Source organism: Phyllostomus discolor, chromosome 15, assembly GCF_004126475.2.
Source record: "Phyllostomus discolor isolate MPI-MPIP mPhyDis1 chromosome 15, mPhyDis1.pri.v3, whole genome shotgun sequence".
Lineage (NCBI taxonomy): Eukaryota > Metazoa > Chordata > Mammalia > Chiroptera > Phyllostomidae > Phyllostomus > Phyllostomus discolor.
Window position 1 is genome coordinate 4,460,659 of NC_040917.2, and position 23,613 is coordinate 4,484,271.

Consider the following 23,613-nt stretch of genomic DNA (forward strand, 5'->3'; position numbering starts at 1 on the left):
TGCATCCCCTTGGAAACCTTTTTAAAACAGCTAAATGTTACTGATTTCTTGGGCTCTCAGCTCACAAAAATAAACTCAAATTTTCATCTTCTTTGTGCTTCTTTTTCTAATTTGTGTTTCAGTTCCAGGCCAAAAAAATACAGTACAAAAAATAAAATAAAAAGCAAAAAAAAAAAAACAAAAACAAAAAATGAGAAGCAGCACAAACTGTAAACCGCACCAGAAGCTCACAGAGAGAAGTAGAGTTGCACAGACACACAGAGTTGCACAGACACACAGGAAGGGGGCACTGGTAGAAATATAGTGTTGCATAGACACACAGGAGGAAAGCACTGGTAGAAGCACAGTGTGCACAGACACACAGGAAGAGGGCACTGTTATAAGCACAGTGTGTGCAGACACACAGGAGGAGGGCACTGGTGCTGGGGAGCTGACATTTCGTCACCACTCTGTCCCTTCAGGGTGGCACTTCTGTAGCCAGCCAGGAACCATCCCTCCGAGAGGAGTTCCAGCAGAAGAGCAGCTAGCAGGCATGCAGACAGCTGCAGTGAGTGCACAGTCCCCGTGAAGTAGGTCCAGACACATGTGCATCGATACAACAGGTAACTGGGGCCCTCGTCACAACAGACCAATGTCTAGTCAAGTCCTCTTTGCAGAACTCAAAGAATTATCATTTTAGTCTCTCTTTTCTTCTGGTAGCAGCAGAAACACACAGGGTTAGACGAAACACAGAGGCAGCAGACTGCAGGCAGAGACGGCTTACAGGTGTACCAGGTGGAGGTTAGCACAGGGCAGCTGCCTTCATCAAAAACAGCAGCACCTCTACTTTCTGTGGAAATGAGGGGCTTTGGGGTGTGGAAATGTGATGGAAAGAAGACTAATACAACTAAATAGAAAAAATAAGTGATATTTTTCACACTGTTTTGTTCATTTCCCCTTATTAAATAAAGGAATGAACTTGCGATGTTTCGGGGCACTGGCTGGAGGGGTGAGTGGAGGGATGGACATGTGGACACAGCCACAGCCTCCTGAGATCCCCCTCAGGGGTGAACCTTGCCCCTTCCTGTAAGGGGCAGGCCGATGCCCTGGGGACCCAGGGTGGAGTGACAGGGAAGCAGGGATGGCAGTGCAGTGACCGTGGACGTATAAGTGGGATGGGAAACAGGCCAAAAACACAGAAATACTAACTTTATTCCTGCAGAGAAACTAACAACGGGAAAGAAGAGGCCGTCGATGTTGAAATTCTCAAACATCCCTTGAACAGGTTGCCCGTTGATGCGGAATGAGATGCTCGGCGCACTCAGATCTAAACAGCAACTGATGACATCATCCGTCCGCAGCAGGTGCTGGTTCGGCGAGCTCACGGTGCTAGCGATACAACCTTTGGGAAACACAGAGGAGAGAAGTATGTGTTCATCTCAGAGAATCGTGCTCAGAGGTCTGAACGGCTGGGCAGTGGCCCGTCAGTGCACAGCACTGAAACAGAAGCTGAGATGTGCGGGACATTATATGTTAAATCCTTTGTCAAAAAGGAGTTGCTTGTTTTTTCAGAAGCCATGCTTTGTTACAAATGGCCCTTCTGATATGCAGGAATTTCTACACATGGACGGATGGCATTTTATGCAGAAATCATCTTAGAGCTCATAATACGATGATGTTAGAGGGAGCCCTGGACAGATCTCAGTTCAAACAGCTGCTCTACCAGCTACCACTACCTGTGGGACCTTCACCAAATGACTTAACCTCTATAAACCTCACTTCTTCTAAACCAAAGGCCAGGCAGTTCACGCCAGTCCTTTTTTAAGCTATTCGATTTCCTTTGGTTCATAAAATAAAAACACACACAGACAGCAAAAGCAGAAAATGTGACTGTTCTCTCACACGCTGTTTGCTAGATGCAAATATATGCCAACTGCTTTGTGGTTTCAGCATTTATTTCATGGGAGACCTTGGCTGGCTTCTCAACTGCAGCAGCACACAGTGTGAGGCATGAGAATGTGTCTGGTAAACGCCAGCTGGTGCCCTGGCACCCCAGGGCCCAGCCCACTCTGACTGTGTCAGAGCTCCTTCACCAGTGAGCCCCCTGGGTGCACTGGGACACCAAGAGAGGAGGTTCACCCACACACGCCCATAAACACACAGAATTTCTCAACTTGAGCAAAGACAAAAATACATTTCATGATACAGCTTTGCATTCTTAATGATATCCTTTTAACTTTCTAGCATGCCAAGGTTTTAATCCCAGCAGGTTTAAAATGCCAGCAATAGAGGAGGCCTAGTTTTAAAATGTGTGCACTTTTATTTTACCAATATTCACATCTACGAGCAATACATTCACTGTCAAGTAACTCCTCCAGAGTTCCCTGAACACCATACAGCCAGCTTCTAAAAAACCATGTGGAAGTGATGCAGCTCTCAGAAAAAGGTGCACGTCCTTATCTGTTTCAATCTCTGTGGCTGGTAAAAGTGTTACTGCAAAGATGTACGCTACAGTCCAACACACTGCCCAGCCTGAGGGGTGCTACCACACTGATGCCAGCGGCTCTCTAACAGCCACTACCGTAAGTGTTTCTGCTGTGCTGGAATGAGCATGTGAGAGAAACGAGGTCCCAGGGAATGGCCCGAGGCCACAGCCGCACAGGAGCTCACCTCACTGAGCCTGCTCGCAAGCAGTTGAGCTGCACTCACCCGAACCCACCTCCAGCCCACAGCACCATGTGCCTGTTCTCTACAGGAACCCAAAGGGAAGACAGCAGAGTCTGACTTACATCCCGGACCACAAGTCGGCTCATCCCTCCTGCACTGCAGGCCATCGCCTTGCAGAGCTGTCACAAGGACAGAATTCACAGTTTGTAGAACTCAGGCAGGGTGGGCCTTCCACATCAGTCCTATTGGAAAGGACTGGACTGGTGGATGACAGTCCTCCATACTTCTACATTTAAATTCTCCAAAGGTACCGAGACTTTTCACACTTTTGGCTCCTACCCAGACACGGGACTTGGATGCTCTAAGTCCAATTCTGCATTCAGAGAAGGGGATGTGGCAACCCTGTGCAGGTGGTAGGTGAGAAAGACAGGTGAAGACACAGGGTAAAATTCCTGCTGAGGAGCCACAGGCAGTTTCCACGCCCACTCCCCAGGTGCAAAGCCTGAAGTGACAAAGAACGTGCCCCAGACCAGCGAGCACAGACATCTGATACTCTGAACTCTATTTCAACCGTTAGCAACAAAGGAACAGGAGAAAGACGCCAGGGAGGTATCTCAGTTCCTACACCTTTGATCGCAGTAAGTCAGTCGAAGGACAGTTAACTTAAAATGTCCTTGCAGACGAGGAATCAATCTAGGGCAGAGCATTTCTAAGTCCCCGTGGCTCAGAGCACACACCTTTCAGCACAGGCATGATAGGAACACATTTCCTTGTCACTTAAGAAAAAAAATTCTCAGTTGACACAATGTTTCAAGGTAATTTTCCCCTGAAATTCTGCAGTCTTCCTGTGACACATTCCCAGATTCACTGATCTCTTTTTTGTTTTTACTGCTCTATTGAACAGATACTTTGCCATGAAAGGCACAGCGCGCACAGGTCAACTCTGTAAGCACTGAGTCCTTTCTGTGTGTGGGAAGAAAAAGCTTCAGGCCAATGCAATCGTTAAAGTGAATAAGTGGCGTTCCATGGCTGAGATAACTAGAAACAATTCAGCACTGTTTCATCAGAGTAGTTCCCGGACCTCATCCACCTGTGTAACCAGAGGACACTGAACATGTTCTTTCTAATTCACCTGAGTCCGACCCAGTTCATGCACAGCAGTCTAGAGGACTAAGGGAGAGAGAGAGAATTCTCAGAGAGAATTACAGACTGTTACGAATAGACATTAACTCTGTTTTACGTTTGTTTTGGGTTCTCTGAAGTTACCGTTCCTTGTCTCTGTTTGGTTGGCAGGAAGATTTGACGAAGGGGACAGACATGATGACTGTAGTCTGACCAGCGCGGCACACCTGTGCACAGGGCAGGCTGTGGTTGGCAGGCCGAGGTTGGACAGGCCCCCAGTCCCCAGCCCCAGCCGCCCAGCTACAGGGCTGCTGGCACTACACACAGAAAAACTTCAGAGGGACCGCTGTTAGGTTACTGCTGTGTGCAACGCTTTTATTTCCAAACTCATTGCCATAAACTTAGGTTTAATTCAACTCAATTTTTAAATTTCTTTTCCTAAGCTATTGGACCTATCCAACACTCACATTCCACAAGACACAAAGTTCAACTTTTCATAATACAAAGTAACTTTCTCTATTGTCTATATGCTAATGTGCTACAAAATAACATCATTTTGTGTGTGTGTGTGTGTGTGTGTATTTGGCTCATTTTTATATATATACTCAACCATAAAAGCTGAGAGCTGGCAGCTGGTGAAATGAACTATACATTTATTTTTAAACAGTTCCACATTTCTGAAACAAAGTATCACATGAGTATAAACTGATTCCTCACAACACAGGTTAAAAGTCACAGATTCCTGAGGTTGAATTATCTACCACGAGGTGGAACCTAGTCTACCTTTTCCAGTTATTTCCCAGGGACTGTATTTGGTTCTTTTTTATATGAGAAGCCAAAGCTTCGCAAACACCAATTAAAGTAAGTAGGAAACAAGCAAGCTCTTTGCAACTGCTTCATAAATCAAAATGTCACTTTTTAAACACAGAAGTACACGCTTATCTGAAATTTTGTTTTCCACAGTTTCGGTTCAAAACAGTCCACCAGGGTCTGAAAACAGTAAATGGAAAATTTCAGAAATAAACAAGCCTAAGTTTCAATCGTGTGCTACTCTGAGCAACATGCTGAAATCTCAAACCACTCACTCTTTCCCCACCCAGGACAAGAGTAATCCCTCTGCCCAGCATTCTTAGGTGTCCTCGCCCCCTGCGGGCAGACACTCAGCTGTGTTCATGACAACTGCAGTGACACCACAGTGCTTACGGACTTGGTCACGGCCCCAAAGCCCAACAGCAGTGATGCTGGCAATGCAGATGTGCCAAAGGGAAGCCATCAAGTGTTTCCTTTAAGAGAAAAGGTTGGTTTGTGTAGAAAAATGATGGTGTGTGTACAGGGGTTCAGTACAACCCACACATACAGGGATCCACTGGGGGTCCTGGAACATACCCCAGCAGATAAGGGGGGAATCACTGCATATTGTTCATGAGCAATATAGTCCTTTGAAAATGTACTATAACTGTATGTTTTCTTTTTCCCTTAGTGAAATTTTGCTTTTCGCTTAATACTCTCATTCATCATTTCAATGTTTGAGTTCTGAGTAATAAATGCATCTAGTATAAGCCACGTTGGTAGCTTTCAAAAAAGGACTGCAAGGGCAACGATCTCCCTCCGAAGGCTGTGAGGCAGAGTGGACAGTACTCACCTGCCCAGAGATGCAGGCCATCAAACCCGTAGGAGAAGAGGTCGTCTCCAACGCCGTTCCCGCCCCACTCCTCGCCCCCGCCAGGGTAGGGGGAGTACCCCTCTGTGGAGGCCCAGCCCACACGCAGGTGCGTGGCTTCCGCTGTCACAAAGGGCTCCGTGTGGTCCACCATCAGCTCGTAGTACCACTTCTTGTACTGAGCAGACCCCTCACTGATGCCCAGGAAAATATTGGGCCTCATGCTTCAAAGAGAGAGAAATGCATATGAGGAAACCCGAACAAGCTTCTCACTGGTTATATCTTCATTTCACCATTCTGAACATTAGTGTTGTTCTTCCGAGACATAGAAGGCCTGTTTCCTAAGAGCTACAGAACAACTAAGACAGTCACAGTCTGGGAACGTGCAGAGAGCAGCCTCTGCCTCCTGGGCCCCCAGCAACAGCAATGTCACTCAGGGGACTCGTACTGTTTTTTCTCAATTGCCCCTTAGCGTAATGTACTCCATTACACATGGCTAAGTGAGACACTCAGAGCAGTCTGCCTCTTGAATTAAGGGAGTTGGTATCAATCCAGGACAGGGAGCCGCCTTCGTGAGCTGACATGTACAGTGAGGCACGTCATGTTGTCACTAAAGGAGCGAGGTGACTGGTCAGCTTGTTGTTCTCGCTGCCTCCTTGTGAACAAAAGCTGTTTCTAGCTCATTATTTAACTGGCTTTCATAAGGGGATGTGCACCCTGTGCTAACAGTAACAATCACAAGAGGTCTGAGGGAACTCCCCTCGTTGACAGCAGCTCCATTCTACAGAGCAGCGGCCCCCGACCTTTCAGCATCAGGGGCCAGTTCTGTGGAGGATGGACTGGGGGAAGGGGACGGGAGGCAGAGCTCAGGTGAGCTTGGCTCACAGCCTCTTCCCAACCAGTCCATGGCCTGGGGGTTGGGAACCTGTGCTGTAGAGAACAATGAAGGTCGCCTCAAATCAATCCTATTTTAAAGCACAATATAAAAGTAAATACCAAATCCCCACATTTTCTTTTAAAACAGTGAAGTAATGAGTACTTCCTGGACAGCTGCTAAGTGCAGGGCATCACAGTTATTACTATATCACAAATACTATTTTCTTCACGGTAAGCTGTATTTTTATTGTTATCTCTGTCACGCGGTGCAGACTTAATGGAGTGTAGACTTAACAGGGTGTAGATTGAACAGGGTATAGACTTAACAGGGTACAGACTTAAGGGGCTGGGCCTAGGTTGGGAGGCCCAGGGGCCCCCACAAGCCTAGCTGGGGGCTGGGAAAAGCAGCAGCACAGGGCTGAGGGTTATTCTGCATATCAGTAACAGCAGGCTGGCTTCACAGCCTGTGTGGAGGCAGGGACATGTGCATGACTTCGACCCCTGATGTACCTGAGAGACAGCTCCCCACCGCCCCACCCCTGAGAGGCTTGGAGATGATTCACTCCACGCCACAGGGCCACGCCACCAGCCTGCCCAGACTAACAATGGCAGCTGAGAAAGGCAGAAGAAACCAGACTACTGGCAGGTGTGGCCCTTTGTGGGAGGCATCAGAAATGGGGTTATAGAGGAAGATCCACACAGGGATTTAAACCCAAGCATGGCAGTCATGCTGGGGCTTTTACCACGCTGTGTCGGAGTGGACAGAGGGGCTCTCTCAACCACGCAGCTTAGAAAGAAGCAGGAAAGCAGTGTGTAGCAGCCATGCGGAGCACTCTCTCTCTTGGACATGTGGTTTGAAAGGATGCAGAGGATTCCCCCACCCACCATGAGGATGTGGTTTTGGATTAAGAACAGGAGCCCATCTGAGCTGCAGGGTTATTTCTTTTCCTGAGATACAGTCCCCTGACTGGCCTGGTTTGGCAAGGGGAGGCAGGACTGTGTGTGTGTTTGTGGGTGTTTTAAAGGAACTTTGGGGTTTAACAGTGACTTTCTGCCATTACTCCTAACCTGTACAACTTTTGAGTAAATCATCCCTTTCCTTTTTACCAAACTCTGGCATTGAGGGCCACAGTCCATATCAGCAGCAGGCAAAAAAGAACCACAGTAAAAATAAAAGACCTTGGGGAAGGTGCTTGTTTCTGTAACATCACTACTGCTGTTTTGTACAAGAAAGGCAGTATGGCATGAGCTCCGTCTCTGAGGCCAGACCCGAGCTCCGTGTCCAGGTCCCAAGTGTTACTCTGTGAAACATGGTAAGCAGCACCCGGAACACACACAGACAGGGCAGAGCAGGCACAAAGCCCTCTGCTCAGGGGCTGGTGCCCCATCCTCCCTGGTTGACACCTTGGACAGTGATCTTCCTAAAAATGTAGTTTCATTGGCAGGTTGTTTGTAGAACTTATTATATTTTGGACATTCAAATTGAACATTTTGATTATATATGGTGAGCACTTCGAAGTTCGTAGGAAGGGCAGGGTTTCCAGTTACAGGTTAAGATGTAAAACAGGATTCTGCCCAACTAGCTCCTACGTGCTCCCGAAAGCCAGCTGTGATCTGGCTACACGACAACGTGAGACGGGAGCTCTGACGCATTTGTCTGAGATAAATGTACGTTTGCTCGGTTCCTCTATTTTTAATAGAAAAACAAATCCTACACTATTAACTAGGGGAACAGACTTTAAAAACCCTCTAATGAAACAAACAGAGTACCCAGTGTCTCAGCTACAGAACTAGCGTGTGAGTTCCTCGGCCTGGCCACCCATCTGGGACGCCACCCCTCGGAACCCACCTGCTGACGTGGTTCACCAGGCGCGTCTGCAGCAGCAGATCCCGTCCCGGAAGGAGGTTGTCACAGATGAGGTGCTGGTTGGAGCGGACGGCCACTCCATGGCAAACGCAGAGGGAGCACAGGACGTCCAGAACCTGAGGAGAGAGACCACCGCCAGCTGACTCCAATTCCCCTCCCACATTCAAGTGCCAGCAGCACTGGGCACAGGTGCAAACGTGTCTCCTCTGGTTCTCTCTGACACAGTCGTTTCACTGTGACAGCGCTGCAGCCACACACTCACGACTGTCCTTCATCCACTGAGGACAGCTCGTTCCCCCACAGACGCTGAGAGCAAACACTGAACCCTACCACCCGATTACAGCAAAGAGGCAAAGCACTCCTGAATCATCTGACACACCTTGTTAAGGTCATCTCAATTTAAAAACACACATACAATGACGTCACAATCCATTCATGGCAGTAACAGGGTTCGAGTACCTTGTGATTTCTTCCGTGCTTGTCTAGAAGTGAAATGATGGATTTAATGTGCCCTTCTTTGATGATGTTCAGAGCTTCTGGACTTTCTACTAACACGCAGTGCAAGACTTCCAGAATACCTGAAGATGAGAGAGAAAGAAAAAATAGAAGGTTAGCTTGTCCACAATGGTCAGCGTCTTCCCTTTTCTGGCTTCATCCTCTCAGTCCAGAGAACAGGGCTAGGCCAAAGCAGGCTTACCATTGTGAGTGTGCGAAACACACAGCTTATCCTCATGTGATCACTTATTAATTATTGCATTACTCGCCATACAGACAACCGTAAACCTACTTTCGCCCCACCCTGTGCAACTCAGGTGCTCCGAGTACAGATCCCCATGGCACTGTGATGGGGGTGGGTGGTTTTTGGTGGGGACTGATAAGTGGAAATGATGAGATCACAGCTGTCTGGTGGGGAAAAGACGAAGACACGGTGCCGGCTCAGCAGGCAGTCCTGCCGGGAGGGGCACGAAAGGAAGCAGCATCCCGGGGACCTTGCAGAACCGGCTCACAGCCCTTTTCCAGGATCGGGGCTGAAGGCGGGTGCACCTGGTGTTCTCTGTATCTGGGATTTGGGACAGTTCTTTTTGTTGTTGTTTTTCTTAGGTTCCACTAATAAGATCACATCTTTCTCTGGGATGTGATGTGCAGCAAGGTGACTACGGTTAATCGTGCTCTACTGCAGGTTTGAAAGTTGCTGAGAGAGCAGATCTGAAAAGTGTCAGCACCAGGAAAACGAGCTGTAGCTGTGTGTGGTGTAGGACGGCAACCAGACTTGGTGTGGAGCTCCTGTCACGACAGACACAGACACCGACTCGACTGGTGCACCTGACATCAGACGTAACGGTCCATGTCAATCACATCTCCATTTAAAAAACAGAGGGTGGGAACATCAAGATACAAGGAAAATTTGAGTAGTTAAAACATTATTTTGCTGCAATCTGTGCAAATAAGTTTTTAAACCTAAAAAAAGAAACATTTTTAGAAACAATCATAACAAAGCAGGATGCCATATCTACTTCTACTTATTCTTCATTAAATCCCAACACTTCATCAATCCATGCAACCTAGTCGCTCCTCAGGATTGCTGACAGCAAGTGAGCGAGAACACGCCCCACCTGCCTTCCACCCAGTTCAGGGCTCCCTTTTGGGGTGTGCGCAGGTCTACAGAAGCCTAATCTTACAGAACAAAGATAAACGAACCCACCCCTTCACGCACACACAGCACACGAGTGGCAGCACTCAGGGCTGACGCCAGCGCTGCTCTCCTGGACCGTCACCGGACAGGCGCGCTGCACCGCAGTGGGCAGAAGTGACAAGGCCTGCAGCTGCTGTTTCCAGGCCAGTGTTAAAGCCACATCCTAACTATTTTCTGGACATTCACCCAGAACATCTTCAAGCCCTCCAACCTACTTCTCCAAAACTTAACCTGTTACCTTTCTCTGTACATATACAGGTAAAATATTTTCTCTGGTCCGTCATCCACCCACATCTTCAAGCTAAAAGCCTCAGGTTATTTTGGATCTTCTCCCACATTCTCATTTCCCCCAGTCTCCTCACTGAATTTCATTAAATCCAGGCCCTAATTTATTGGCTAATTAGTCTCAGGAACTAGCTCCCTGTTCCCTCTCGGACTCCTGTCTCTCCTCCCTTCCTGCTCCATCTCCAGACCATGGACAGTTATCGCTCTAAAGCAGCGATTTTCAACCACTGTACCACAAGAATTTTTAAAACTATTTAGTCAGGGCCACTGCCCTCTTTTCCCTTAGATTGTCAAAAACTGACAAGAGCCAAGACAACAAAAGCCATCTGGTGGGAATGAGTCAAAATTACACCTATTTTCTCTCAGATCAGAAAAAAACTTTTTGGGGGGTAGGCAGAATTTTAACAATTAGTTCATGTGTGCCATGAGATGAAAATGGTTGAAAACTGCTGCTCTAAAATGTGCGTTTCATCGAGGTCAGTTCCCTGTGTAAAATCTTCAGCAGCCACCTTGACCTCCTGTCCCCTGGCCCCGCTCCTCAGCCCCTCACTTGCCAGCCTGACCCCAACAGCCTCGGCTCCCACCACCCCTCCCCACAGAGCGTGAGTGGCTGGTTCCTCCATGCAGATGTGAAGCACACACACTCACTCACTCAGACTGCTGGTCCTTGGCCCAGGACCAGCAGTGCGGCAAGGCCCTGCAGTGCGGTGGCCTCCTTCCCACCTCCCACCCCTGCGCAGGTCACCCTCAGACTGCAACGCGCTCCCTGCTCCAATGCTACAGACCTGGAGCACCTTTCAAAGGCAGAACGTTGCCTCGTGGGTTCGTCTGCACCAACACCCTGGGATGAACTATTCCTTTTCTATGGGATCTGTCACATTTTATTGAAATCACTCACTTTCATTTCAACCTCCCATTGGACAATGAACCCCTGAAAGCAAGGACTTGGTTTATTTCGACTAATGCAAACCTGAGCATGCAAGCATACAATACACGTGCTATTTAGTTCTTTGCCTAAACTGTTACGGCTGTAAGTCTCTGAATCGTTTCTGTTCTCAGGAGGAAGAAAAACCTCTGAGGATGTAGCGAACGTTCAGAACTAATGTCACTGACAGCACCCTAGGCCTACAGTGGCTGACAATGCTCCGCACCACGTTTGCTGCGATCCAGGACGGTATCCCGGTTTGCTTTTCAATCACACGTTTGCTGTTTGGCTTCCACCAGTGGGAGCTGCCTCTGGGGTCAAAGTTGACTGCACTGTTCTGTCCTCCTGGGTCATGCCCTAGACTCTCCTAGGCTGAATAGAACTGGTAGAGGGTCTGCATGGGAGCCTGGAAACAAGTGTCCAAGCAGAAGCACAGTGTCTGGTCTGAATTTGCCTGTCCGGAAGCCTGCAGCCTAGGGACACAGCCCCATACCCTCAACACTTGAGAGGAGGGGTTGCGCAAAATTGGACTGGTCGCCGCTGAGGCACAGCCGCGCGGCATGCGGATGAGCACCCACCCTGCCCCATGTTCTCACAGGAAAACAAGGAAACCGCTGACTTTCAAGGCACCAAATGTAAACAATCACAGGACACCAAAGCGGATGCGGGTTTAGATGAAACCTATTCTCAGTGCCTGATGGGTTCATGGGGGGATCCGGTGTGGATCCAACCACCAGTGGGAGTGATGACCCCGAACAACAACACATGGAGCTCGGCCCCCGCTGACACATCACATGGAAACTGGGGTCTGAGCTGCAGGTGAACGAATAGGAAGGCATCAACCCAGGTGCCAATGGGTGTGAACCAGACTGACCCCCGGGGTGGAAACACGGAACTGCCTGGTCACTGCAGGGCCAGGGACCCTAACATCAGAGAAACCAGGAATTCTGACTACTCAAAACACAGGTTGCATTTATTTTCACCCCAACCTGGGAGTTAAAATTCATGTAACTTTTTGGTCAGACCTTATTATTAGCATCCCCAAGGCTCCCCGAAGGCAAATGGAAGTAAGAAGATTTACATTCTGCTCTGGGTAAATCTAACAACGTGGCAGACGGGTGGGAAGACTGGAGGAATGATGCTGGGGACAACTGGGAGAAAACACGAGAGCACACAGCACAGAAGCAGCACCGGAGCTGCCTGAGTGGTCACAGGACCGCAGGAATGATACACTGATGACAACGTGATGGCAGGCACGGCTGTCAGGCAGCTATGTCCTGCACAGGTGCACACATGGACTCCAGCCCAGGTGGGCAGCTCGGCGTCCTGGCAGGTTTCAGGCAAGTTTCGTGACCTCTTGGTGCCCCAGCATGCCTGTTTCCAGAGTGGAGACGACGTTAGCAGTCCTGGGCTGCTGCAGGAGCCATGTGCGTGAACAGGGCCTGGGTCCCAGTGGTGCAAAAGACACCTGCTGTTGCTCCACGGTTGTGACAAAACAGTACAAAGGACAAGTGAAGTGAAACAAAAAGGAGTAGCAGGGAGCCCTGGCTGCTGTGGCTCAGTGAATTGAGCACAGGCCCACAAACTAAAGGGTCCCTGGTTCTGTTCCCAGTCCTAGTACATGCCTGGGTTGCAGGCCAGGTCCCCAGTGGGGGGTGCATGAGAGGCAACCACGCACTGATGTTTCTCTCCCTCTCTCCCTCCTTTCCCCTCTCTAAAAATAAATAAATAAATGTTTTTTAAAAAGGAGCAACATGGAAACGTTAATGATATGCTTCTTTTTAAATAGAAATTAAAAATTAAGAGCAGGTAGGAAAGCACTGAATAAATAATACTGATCAAATGGAAAATTCAGGAAAAGATACTGATTCATTGGTATGAAGAAGTGAAATCAAGGTTATAAAAATTAGTTAAGTTGGTAAATGTAAGACAAATAATCAGTCTGTTAGGCCTTGTGCTTAATGAGTGAAATGGTTAAAAGAGTTACTATGGAAAACGATTATGAAACCAATCAATTGTATGTCACAAGAGATAGCTGAACCTTTTCATTTCAAGGACCATGCTCTAGCAGTGTGACTTGCCACTACCCAACACACAGGCTCTTAGAGAAGCATCCTGGGAAGGGTGCAGGTTTCAGGTAGCCCAGCATCTTTCTCCATTCAGAAAGGAAGGCTGTGATTCTTCAGGCTTCCCTTTGGGGGGCATCTTTTCCCACATTTCACATTGCTGGTAAAATACATCCACATACAGGAAGCCGCCCTCCAAATGCAGACCCTCTCCCCACCCTCTTTTCCTTTCCAGCTACAACTGGATGCTTTGCTGAGATTCAAGGGGGGCTGTGGTGTTAGGGTGACTTTTCCAGCACCGTTCAAAAATGAGTAATTTTGACAAGGGTCTGAACTATCCATTAAATCAGCAACCTTCAGTTGCTAACACATTATCTCAAACCTTCAGAGTGAATGTCTTGGAAAAACGTATCGTTCCCTGTCTTGTTCAGTGACCCATCGGCATTAAACATGACTTACATGACTCAGGGTCGCGCTTAAGACACCAGTCACTGGACTGGGTGACAGATGAGGTTGCAGGTATGGTGGGTAACCTTGGGGCAGGGGAATGAATGGGCCCAGCAGGCACTGATGCCAACAGCTCATAAAAGTGAGTCTCCTTGAAAGTCTGCAGAGCCATCCTGACTCCAACAGAGTGTCCTGTGTGGGGCTCGGTGTCAACTCTCCTGGCACACCATCGCCAACCTCCTGCAAACCCAAAAGCTTGGAACCCATGGCCAAGTTGCCTTCTCCAAGGAGAACATCTCCTGGAAAACAGTCTCCTTCTCTGTTGTCACCAGTGCTGCATGAGCTGCTGGCCCCTCGGGGAGGTCACTGGGACCTCCCACCACTAGCGGTGGGTTTTGTGCGGGGGCTGTGAGCCCTCAGACTCTTTCTGAGTCACTGTTCCCAACTAAGCAGGTGCAGAGGAGGAGCCTCCTGCACACAGGGTTCCATGGGCTGCAAGGCTTTCCGTCTGGGAGGTGATGAGTTTGTGTTCCACCAGGTCTGGCTGGGGCATCTCTGGAAGCATGCCACACTTCCAGGTGCCCATGGTTGTACTGTGTGTGGGCGCAAATCTTCAGCAGTTCAAGGCCACTCAGAGATGCTTTCTGCTGCCACTCCCCAGAGGGAACATCACTCACGGCACCCACTGAGAGTGGAAGGGATTGGCAGACACCCTGAAGAAGACCACTGTCATTATCAAAAATGCTGGGGAACCCACTACACACACACAAAAAAATACTCAGGAAGTCTGCAGCCTCCCAACCGGCTGACAGCTGAGCCAGCTTGTCTCTGGGAAACGTGCAGCCTTAAGGAGTCCATGACCTCCATCACCTCTGTCTGCTCACACAGACCTCTGTTAACTGGCCCAGAGATAGTCACACGTGAGGCCTGGGACACTGTCTACCTTACCTTTTCCCCTCAAGATGTTCACAGTGGCTGTCCTAACACCCCATTCCAATCCTCCAGTGCTGCTGTGTACACTCACTCAGGAATCTGGTCCACTTCACATGAGGCAGAAAGTGTCAAACATCTATCCAGCTGCCCTTTCAGAGCCTCTCGTCACCTAAGGAGACTAACAGCTGGGCTGCAGAGCTGCCAGGGCCTGGCCCTGACTTGCATCCTTCCCACTGAGGGGACGCTGCCTGACTCCCACCCACGGCAGCCCCTGGAGCACACAGCCAGCGACGGACACAGGCTGCTCACTGACACTCCAGTCCTTGCCCCCGGATGGACTATATCTAAGGCCTGTGATCTGCGGTTCCCAGAATTCCCCAGGGAAAGCAGGCCAGTTCCCTGGGCACTCACATGCCTGCCAGCACACCTTCCCTGGCCCTTCTCTGCTCAGCTCATGTCCACTCACTTCCCAGGCAAGCTTGCCCTTCTGTGCCCTTCTCAGGATCTACGTCTGGTGCAGCCCCAGCTCCACACCTCTGTGCTGGCTTTCTCAAGTCTTCATCAGGATTCTATTTAAGTTTGCACAAATTCAGTCTGATTTTTGTCCACTGACCTTTTCTGAAGGAAATTTAGGGCTCACTGAGCCCCCCGGCTCTGCTCCACTGCTCAGATAGGGGCACAAAGGGACCATGACGTGGCCAGAGGTGGACACCCCAGGAGAGGGCACGTCAATCCCAGGGGAGAAAGAAAACGTGCACTCGGTAAACAGCCACTGCCACTGAAACAATGTATGTGAGTGTGCAGAAATCTACAAACGACACAGAAATAGACTGTGTCTCTCACAATTTACGGTGGGGGAGGGTGAGGAGCAGAAGCAGGTCTGCAGTTGTTCGCATGGAAAGCCATACAGTAATTACTTAACGCTGACACAAGAATAAGCTGCGAGTTTCACATGTGCACAACTGTACGCCCACTTTTGCCCTACCCTGTATATACATAAATGTATGTGTATTATGTATATATGTATATACATAATATACATACATATACTATGTATATATGTACATATCATTGTTGTTACTATCTCTAAAAGCTAAGTACCATTCTATTTCCTCTGGGAAAACAGCAGCTAATTAAAAGCATAAATGTAATAACTACCATAGAGAAAACTGTTTAGTGAAAATATTTTTGATACTTAAAATGTTGGAGCCTGATGTAAGGGACCTGGGTTTTCATCTTGGCCATGACAATGAGTTCTAGCTTCTCAATTCAGTCACCTAAAGGTCCTGTGCCTCAAGTTCCTGTCCACTGAGGTGGGAGTGCCAGGCGGAGCACCTTCTAAGGGTCCTCCCCACTCCTGATGTTCACCATGCTTTCTGCGTGAGCACAGGGATTTGATCTTCAGCAGAAGTGCTTGTGAACAACAGACAGACTGGGGAAAGATAACAGCACACAGCAACTGTATCCAGTGCAACTGTGCCTGGAACTCGAGACTGTAAACACAGGACTCTGCTGGGCTGAGCACAAGGATGCTCGGCTCTGTTCTCTCCTTTTCTCTCCCTCCTTTCCTCCGAGCATTTTTTAAGAGGAGCTTCTGGCTGATCAACACTAACACTCTGTCCTGAGGGTCTTTCTGATCCCTTCTCCCTCCCTATAATCCTGGGGTCAGGCGAAGGGACCAGCATACTCTTCTGCATTGACTGGAGCTTGCCCACAATTCTGCACTTTAACCCAGTAGAGTATCCATTTCTGCAACTGCTGCCAAAACCATGTTGCCACTAATGTGATCCTTCTTCTGAGTAGTTCCTCAGTTTTCTCCTCATTCAATATATTGTCATCTCATGTTGTGATACCCTGGAAACCCTCATTTTATAAGCCTTATACTTTCTTAATCAACAATATCCTCCTCTACACTATTTCTGCCATTGCACAATCCAGCAACATCTTAGAACTCAGTGTGACTCAACTTTCTCTTCCTTCTAAGTCTTAAAACTCTGAAATTTCACTCTGTAATTTAAAATAACCCTCTTTATCACAACTATCAGTTCTTCTAGCTCTCTATTCATCCAATTCCAACAAACCTGTCCCTGAATGGGTCTCTATCACTCAAAAGTCATGAAATTTCTTCTTTATTGACAGACAATGTCTTAAGTGAACTCAAACATTCGTCTGTTGGTTCATTTCTTCATCTGACAAATATGATAAACACCAACTACCTACCAGAAGGTATACAGAGAATACAAAGACAAATGAAATCATGCCCCTCTCTTCAAGTTCATTACTGGTATAGCAGATTGACAAAAAAAAAAAAAACACACAAATAACACGAGGGGCATCAGTACTATGGTGGCGCAGCTAACAAGATGCTACACAAACAGCACAGAAGCAACAGGCTCGGCGGGCCCAGTAATGGGCGACTGGGCCGGCCTGGGAATCCCCGTAAGTCTCTGCAGCACCACGCACAGACAGCACGCGTGTCAGAGGCGGACGATCGGGTTTACTGCCTGTGACCATTTCACTATGGCACCGACTGTTTATTATTTACTGAATCCCTATACAATACAGTACTGTGCTATATGACTTAGAAAACTAATTTCTTCTAAGTCTATATAATCATTTGAACACAATTTAAAAATGGGAATTCCAAACCAACACATTTGTCTGTACTTAGGAGTGATTGATTAAGGGAAGAGCAGGGATGTGGCTTTGTGGGGCTTTCAGAGTTTCACTATTTTTATTAAATTGTTAAAGATTTTTTTATTATTTATTTTTAGAGAGGGAGAAGGGAGGGAGAAGGAGAGGGAGAGAAACATCAATGTGTGGTTGCCTCTCATGTGCCCCCTACTGGGGACCTGGCCCACAACCCAGCCATGTGCCCTCATTGGGAATCAAATCAGCGATATTTTGGTTCATAGACCCATGTGCAGTCCACTTAGCCACACCAGCCAGGGCTTAAGTTGCACTCTTGTTAATGTAAATGAGGGAGATACTGTCAGACTGCTTTTCAGAAATAACTGATAAAAATACGGATACTATTGCCAGTAAGTAAAATATCTAACCTACTAAAAGAAAAACATTTACATTTCACTGACCTCAGAGCTTGTGTCAATGCCTTTAAAGACATAAAACAGAAGAAAAGAGGAATTATGTAACATAAAGGAGATAACTGAAAAACGTACCTGAAGAAGCTTCCAGTCTTTCTAGTCGGCTGATCAGCCAGTCCAGGGAGCCAGAAAACTGGGCACAGTTTTTACGATTTCCTCTAATGAGAGCCGCTGTGAAAGAAAAGGCAGATTTCACATTTATGTGATTTTTCCAGTTCCAAACACAGCAAGCTAATAGTAGCCCTAAAATGCTGGACCAGGAACAAAATACCAATACTGTATATCTAAAACGTAAACAAACACACACGTGAATTGGAGGCATCACAAAGAGAGCTGAGGGTGAGGACAGGAGAGGAAACATCCAGCCTGAGTGCTCAGCAGAAGGGATGATCTGGAGGGGCAGCAGTTCATACCGCAGTGATAATGAAGGGGAAGGGGAAGCCAGGAGTTCCTGGAGCTCCCTCCCTGGGGTCTGGCACTCATTGCTCTTAATTAACGGTGAGAGCTGACTAACAGAGCTCTTCTTTCTCGCCCACACAAGAGGAGTTAAGGGTACCTCTGTTTTTCCTGGAAACGTAGCACAGAACGTGGGAGACAGGTGACAGCAGTAACAGGCACACGGCGAGAGGGAGCTACATGGCACCAGGACTGGGGGTGGGGGGAGGCGGGCGGGGAGCCTGGGGCATCAGGGCTGAAAACCTTTGTTCTTGCATCTCTCCTTCCCATCTAGAGGTTCACCTGCACATAAACACTCTGAGAGCTGCAGTAAAGTCATCTATTCCAACTCTGCTCAACCTCGAGCTATCTATACTTCTGTGACAATCTTTTATGAAAATGTTATGTGACCTCGACGATCTCTTTCAACCCGATTTGTAGACTCAATGGAAAACTTTCAATGTTTCAAGTCATGCAATTCTTTTAAGATAAATCTGGTAAATGCTTTGTGTAAATTATACTTTTACACCCACAAGATCGCTCACGAACACACAGGATACGGTTTCCAACGGGTGGGTGATACTTTTACACATCACATTGTTGCATGGGAGAAAGGTGCAAGAACAGTCTCTGCTTAGGCCTGGCCATGCTCAGCGGCAGTCAGGAGCTGAACTCGGATGACCGGCCTCTTTGCCTCCCCGATGGAGCCAAGCCAAGGGGACCCTGCAGTCCCAGGGTGCCCCTAGACCCCAGGACTCCTGTCCTCACCTTTCTTCTTTCCCCCAACAGCTGGTACCTGACCTGAGAGTGAGAAGCAATCCTAATAGAAAAGACAGGAAGGCTTCTGCTCCACAGCTCCTGAGCAGAGTCCCAGGGTTACAGGTGAGAGGCAACGCCCCCAACTCGAGCAGCGTCCTGCTGAGTGCACAGCTACGGTGCGCAGGGTGAGGTGTCACGGAGCAGGAGGAGCCTGCTGTGCTCTGTGGGACCTCAGATCTGTGAGATGCTCTGCTCCTGACTCAGGACAGCAGCTCTGGGCAGCATGTGTGGTGAGGTTTCTCAGTCTTCACAGAGTCTCTGGGTTAAAATTTAACTCTTTTCATTTCGCCTCTGGTTTTTTTTTAATTAAAGATATTACATACCTTCTAGATACCAAATATTACCAATGAGGTGAGTCTTAAAGAAAAAAATAATGTAAGAATAAGCCTTTTTAATAAACCATGGGGCATTTAGGAAAACAGTACAGTGAGCCCCAAAGAAAACATCATTAAACACAGAAAACAGAAATGGCACAGACCAGCTTCTCTGACAACAGTGTAATGAAACTAGAAATTAATTTTAAAAATAAAGAATAAAAGAAGTTTTTTAAAAGCAGAGACAAAAATGAAATCAACACCACAAGCACAGGCTGTCTAATAAATACCAAAAGCGGGGATGCTACCTAAAATACCAAAGACAGATGGTTAAACTCTGCTCAGGGAAAAATTAACTGAACACTTTCATTGCTAAGCTACAGGGTAAAAATGTTAAATAAACATTCCTTTTACAATACAGGAAAACACCACCAAGCAAATATAAATAAAATAGGAAAAATAAATAGCAAGAAAAGTAGAAATTAATACATAGAAAAGTGATCTATGTAAATAAGAGTAGGATTGATCAATATATCCAAGCAGGTTTAAAAACATAAGCTAAATACCAATCAAGAATAAAAGAGAAAAAGGACAAAGTTCATAAAAAAGAAAGTATAAACACAGCCACTTTATATATCTCTGGACTGAAAGTTTTGAACATTTAGGGGGAAAAAACAGCCTTCAAACACACAATACATATTTTTTTCCACTGAAACTGACCAAAATGAGGAAATCTAAAAAGAATAATATACCATGAATAATACTAAGGAGGAGGAGTATGTCAAAGACAACAACTCTTCTTACATGTTGAAGGACTACGTAATTTCTGGCCTGACACGCGCAGAGTAAAGCCGCTCAGGCAGAGTAAAGCCGCCCCACTCTCTGCACCCAGCAGCACAGCCGTGACGGCAATGCCTGATGCCTGTGCACACAGGAGGCCGGAGCAACTCTGTCAACCACACATCCAAAATTTGTCCAAGATCGGTATTTACAGAAAGCCATGCTCAAAAGCAGGTTAGCAACATGAAGTCAAGCAGGGGTTCATTCCTCCAATGAAACAGGAACGTATTAGGAAATCTGTTAATATCTCAATAAACTCTAATATGTATATGACATTTATTTGGAAAAAGTCCAGCCACCGTTAATATAATGAGAACAGTTTGCTCAACATCACTGTAACCTGGCAGCCAAGGAGAGTGGACTGGAAGGTGCATTTGTAAACAATGATGACTTCACTGTACTAGTCATTGGGGGTGGTAGACAGTGTTGAGCAAGCATGTGTGCTGTGTGGCCGTCGCATTCAAAACGACTGAGCGAGGAGAGCAACGAATCTGCATCGAATTTTGCATTAAGCTTGAACATTCCTCCATGATAACTATTCAGAGGAATGAGAAGGCCGAAGGCATGGGTAACTGGTGATTGGCAGCTTCACCACAACAATACACCCACTCAAGTATCACTTCTCATGCAGTTTTTTGGCAAAACATCGAATCACCCTGGTGACTCAGCCACCTACAGCCCAGATTTGGCTCCCTACAACTTCTGGCTTTTCCCAAAACTAAAATCACCTTAGAAAGGGAAGGTACTTCAGACCATTGATGAGATTCAGGAAAATATGACAAGGCAGCTCATGGTGATTGGGAGAACTGTGTGAGGTGCCAAGGTGCCTACTTTGAAAGGGACTGAGTTTTCATTGCTTTATGTGCAGTGTTTCTTGTAACTTCTATCTTCTTCAATAAATGTCTCTATTTTTCAAGTTACATGGCTGGATACCTTCTGGACAGACCTTGTATGTTCATAACAAAAAAATTTTCACTCAGTGACAAAGAATTCCTCCTGAATTATGAGTGTGTGCACATGTGTGTGTGCACATGTATCATACAGATGAATGGATTTTGTGCATTATTCTACTTCAGCAAGTCAGGTAAGAATACACTAGCTAGATGAGCTTCTAAAGCAATGGGGAAGTGTAAGAGAAAAACAAGGAAGTTTATCACACCACTGTTTCTAATAGCGAATGCTGGGACAGCCTGCGTGTGGACCCAGGAAGTGACGACAGCCCCACAGCTGGGTGGTCTCACCCACCAGGCTGAGAGACTCCCAATCCCTGCCGACAACAGCTGCCCACAGTGGAAATGGCAGGGAACACAACACTAAGTGAAAGCAGACAGTGTGATTCCACTTTCGTGAAGTAAGTGTTTATGCTCAATAGAAGTACATGCATAGCAAGGAGAAATTGTTTTTCCAGAACATTTCTCAGAAAATGTGAGCTGCCTTTGGAGAAATAAACCCTGCTAAGTGCCTGGGAAGGAAACAAGACTTTGAGGGCAGGGATAAGGGTTGGTGTCTCTCCTTTTGTCTGAAGGGGAGATTTCTGTCCTACCGGCATGGCTCAGTGGGATGGGTGCTGTCCTGCAGACCAAAAGGTCACTGGTTCAATGGCTGGGCAAGGCACAGGCCTGGGTTGCAAGCCAGGTCCTCAGCTGGGGACATGCAAGAGGCAAGCAATCAATGTTTCTCTGGAACATCGATGTTTCTCTCCCTCTCTTTCTCCCTTCCTTCCCCTCTCTCTATAAATAAAATGAAATAAATAAATAAATAAATATCTTTAAAAAGAAAAGAAAAAAAAAAAAAGAAAGGGTGAATTTCTTATTCCAAACAGCTAGGAGGGAAAAAGAGTCACACACAGTAAGAACTTCAGTCTGCATGGGCCTGTGAGGAGGAGATGCCCTGTGACCTCAGAGGAGTGTCAGAGGACAGTGGAGAGCTATGCAGGTGTGAGCAGGGAGCCCCCAGAATGCACAGGCCCCAGAGGGAAGCTCAACGACAACTGCTGTCAGACGTCTCAGAGTGCTGCTGTCATCCCTAAGGAGCACAGACATTTCCATGGTGCCTCGGGGCACAGGGACAAACTCCAGACAGAGGTCCTCTCCTTCCTCAATACAGGACAAGCATGCTAAACCCCGAAATACTCTTCAAGTGCTGGCTGACCGGCCCTGGAGACACGAAGAGCTGCCACCCCGTGCCCCACAGTGTGTCCTCCCTGCGGAAATGCTCAGGCAAACGCAGAGGAGTCGCAGTTGCCATCACAGGCACAGGGACGGGACACACGTCCCTCCAGAGAAGGCCGGCTCTCAGCTACTGACAGGCCCTCAGGGATGATGGCTCCAGGCCCAGGGCAGGTGGTCTTCCCTCCTCCCAACCCCCTGATCTGGAGAAGGCAGGAAGAGACCACGGCATGTGCCTGTCACAGGAGGAGACGGTGAAGCTGGGTGGCTTTGACTCCGCAGCTGGAGCTCCAGTCGGGGTGAGGCTGCCCCCACAACCTCCTCCTGCTTGAGTCTCCCACCCAGGAGAGATGCGGAGGTGGGGAGGGGCCCTGGTAGTGTAGAAGCAGGTAAAGAAAGTAGCTATCTCACAAATTGGTTATAAACCAAATTTCCATTTAAAATATTAATGCCTTCATCATTTTATAGTTAAGATTACTACCAAGGTGGAGAAAAAAATACTGTGTCTTGTTTATAAAAATGCCCTTCCAGGATTCCCCGGAGAACAAGACAGAAAATACCTGTGTGCGCGAAGGCAGAACACCTGCTGACAGGAGCGTGTCTGTGGCCAGTGCCTGTCTCTGCCCCTGCCCCCAGGGCTTCCGTGTCCAGGAAGACCTGCCTCCCCGTGCCCTGGGAGTGAGCTGGACACGTAAAACCCTCAGCTGCTCTCCTCTTGCTCAGTCTTCAAGGACTCGGGAACTGTGGACTTCTGGCACACTAAAAAACAGCAGTCTACCCAGTTTGTTTCACACTCTGAATCCTCATAAAATGGTGTTACAGAGACAGTGTGCTGAAGAGCCGTTCCATAGGCATCTTTGAAGAGCAGCTGGGCTGCAGGCTCCCACTGATGACCAGTGTGGCCGAGCCACAGTGGGGTGGCTCAGCCGCACTCCAACCCCCAACATGGGGTCGGAGCTCCTCCGTCCTCCGGGGGAGGCTCGCACATCTCAAATCCAAACATAAATCTGTCACTCTACCGAAAGTACATATTAACACACTCATGTCAAATTTTAAAAATTGCTACAGATTACCATTCCCACCTCCTCCCTTTTCGCCATGCCAAACAAACCCACAGAAAGAAGAAAAGGAAGGTGCCTTGTTTCATACTAACCCCAGAGAGAGTCCACTGTCTCCCTGTTTGGAAGAATTGGCAGGAGGCTTTCCAAATTTGGAGTCAATGATATTTGAACCAAACTGTTGATGGCTGAGTGAAGGACCGTGCGATATAAACACTTTATTGAACTCTAATTATTGATGCAGATCCGAGACTTCCAGACTCAGCTGCCAATATGATGACTATGCTGACTTCGATAAAGTCAGGTGGTTCTTATGTCAGCTAAAGACTTTATTCATTCATCTTTTTCTAATCAT

The 23,613-nt window shown here is 47.6% G+C and overlaps 1 protein-coding gene across 1 annotated transcript in view; it reads right to left on the reverse strand.

Annotated features, from left to right (window-relative positions):
• RYR2 (ryanodine receptor 2) overlaps positions 1-23,613 on the reverse strand; it is a 533,272-nt gene that overhangs the window by 232,600 nt on the left and 277,059 nt on the right. The window contains 5 exon segments of the mRNA XM_036016051.1: positions 1,189-1,381; positions 5,411-5,652; positions 8,154-8,287; positions 8,631-8,749; positions 17,700-17,795. Of these exon segments, the coding sequence (XP_035871944.1) occupies positions 1,189-1,381; positions 5,411-5,652; positions 8,154-8,287; positions 8,631-8,749; positions 17,700-17,795 (784 nt within the window).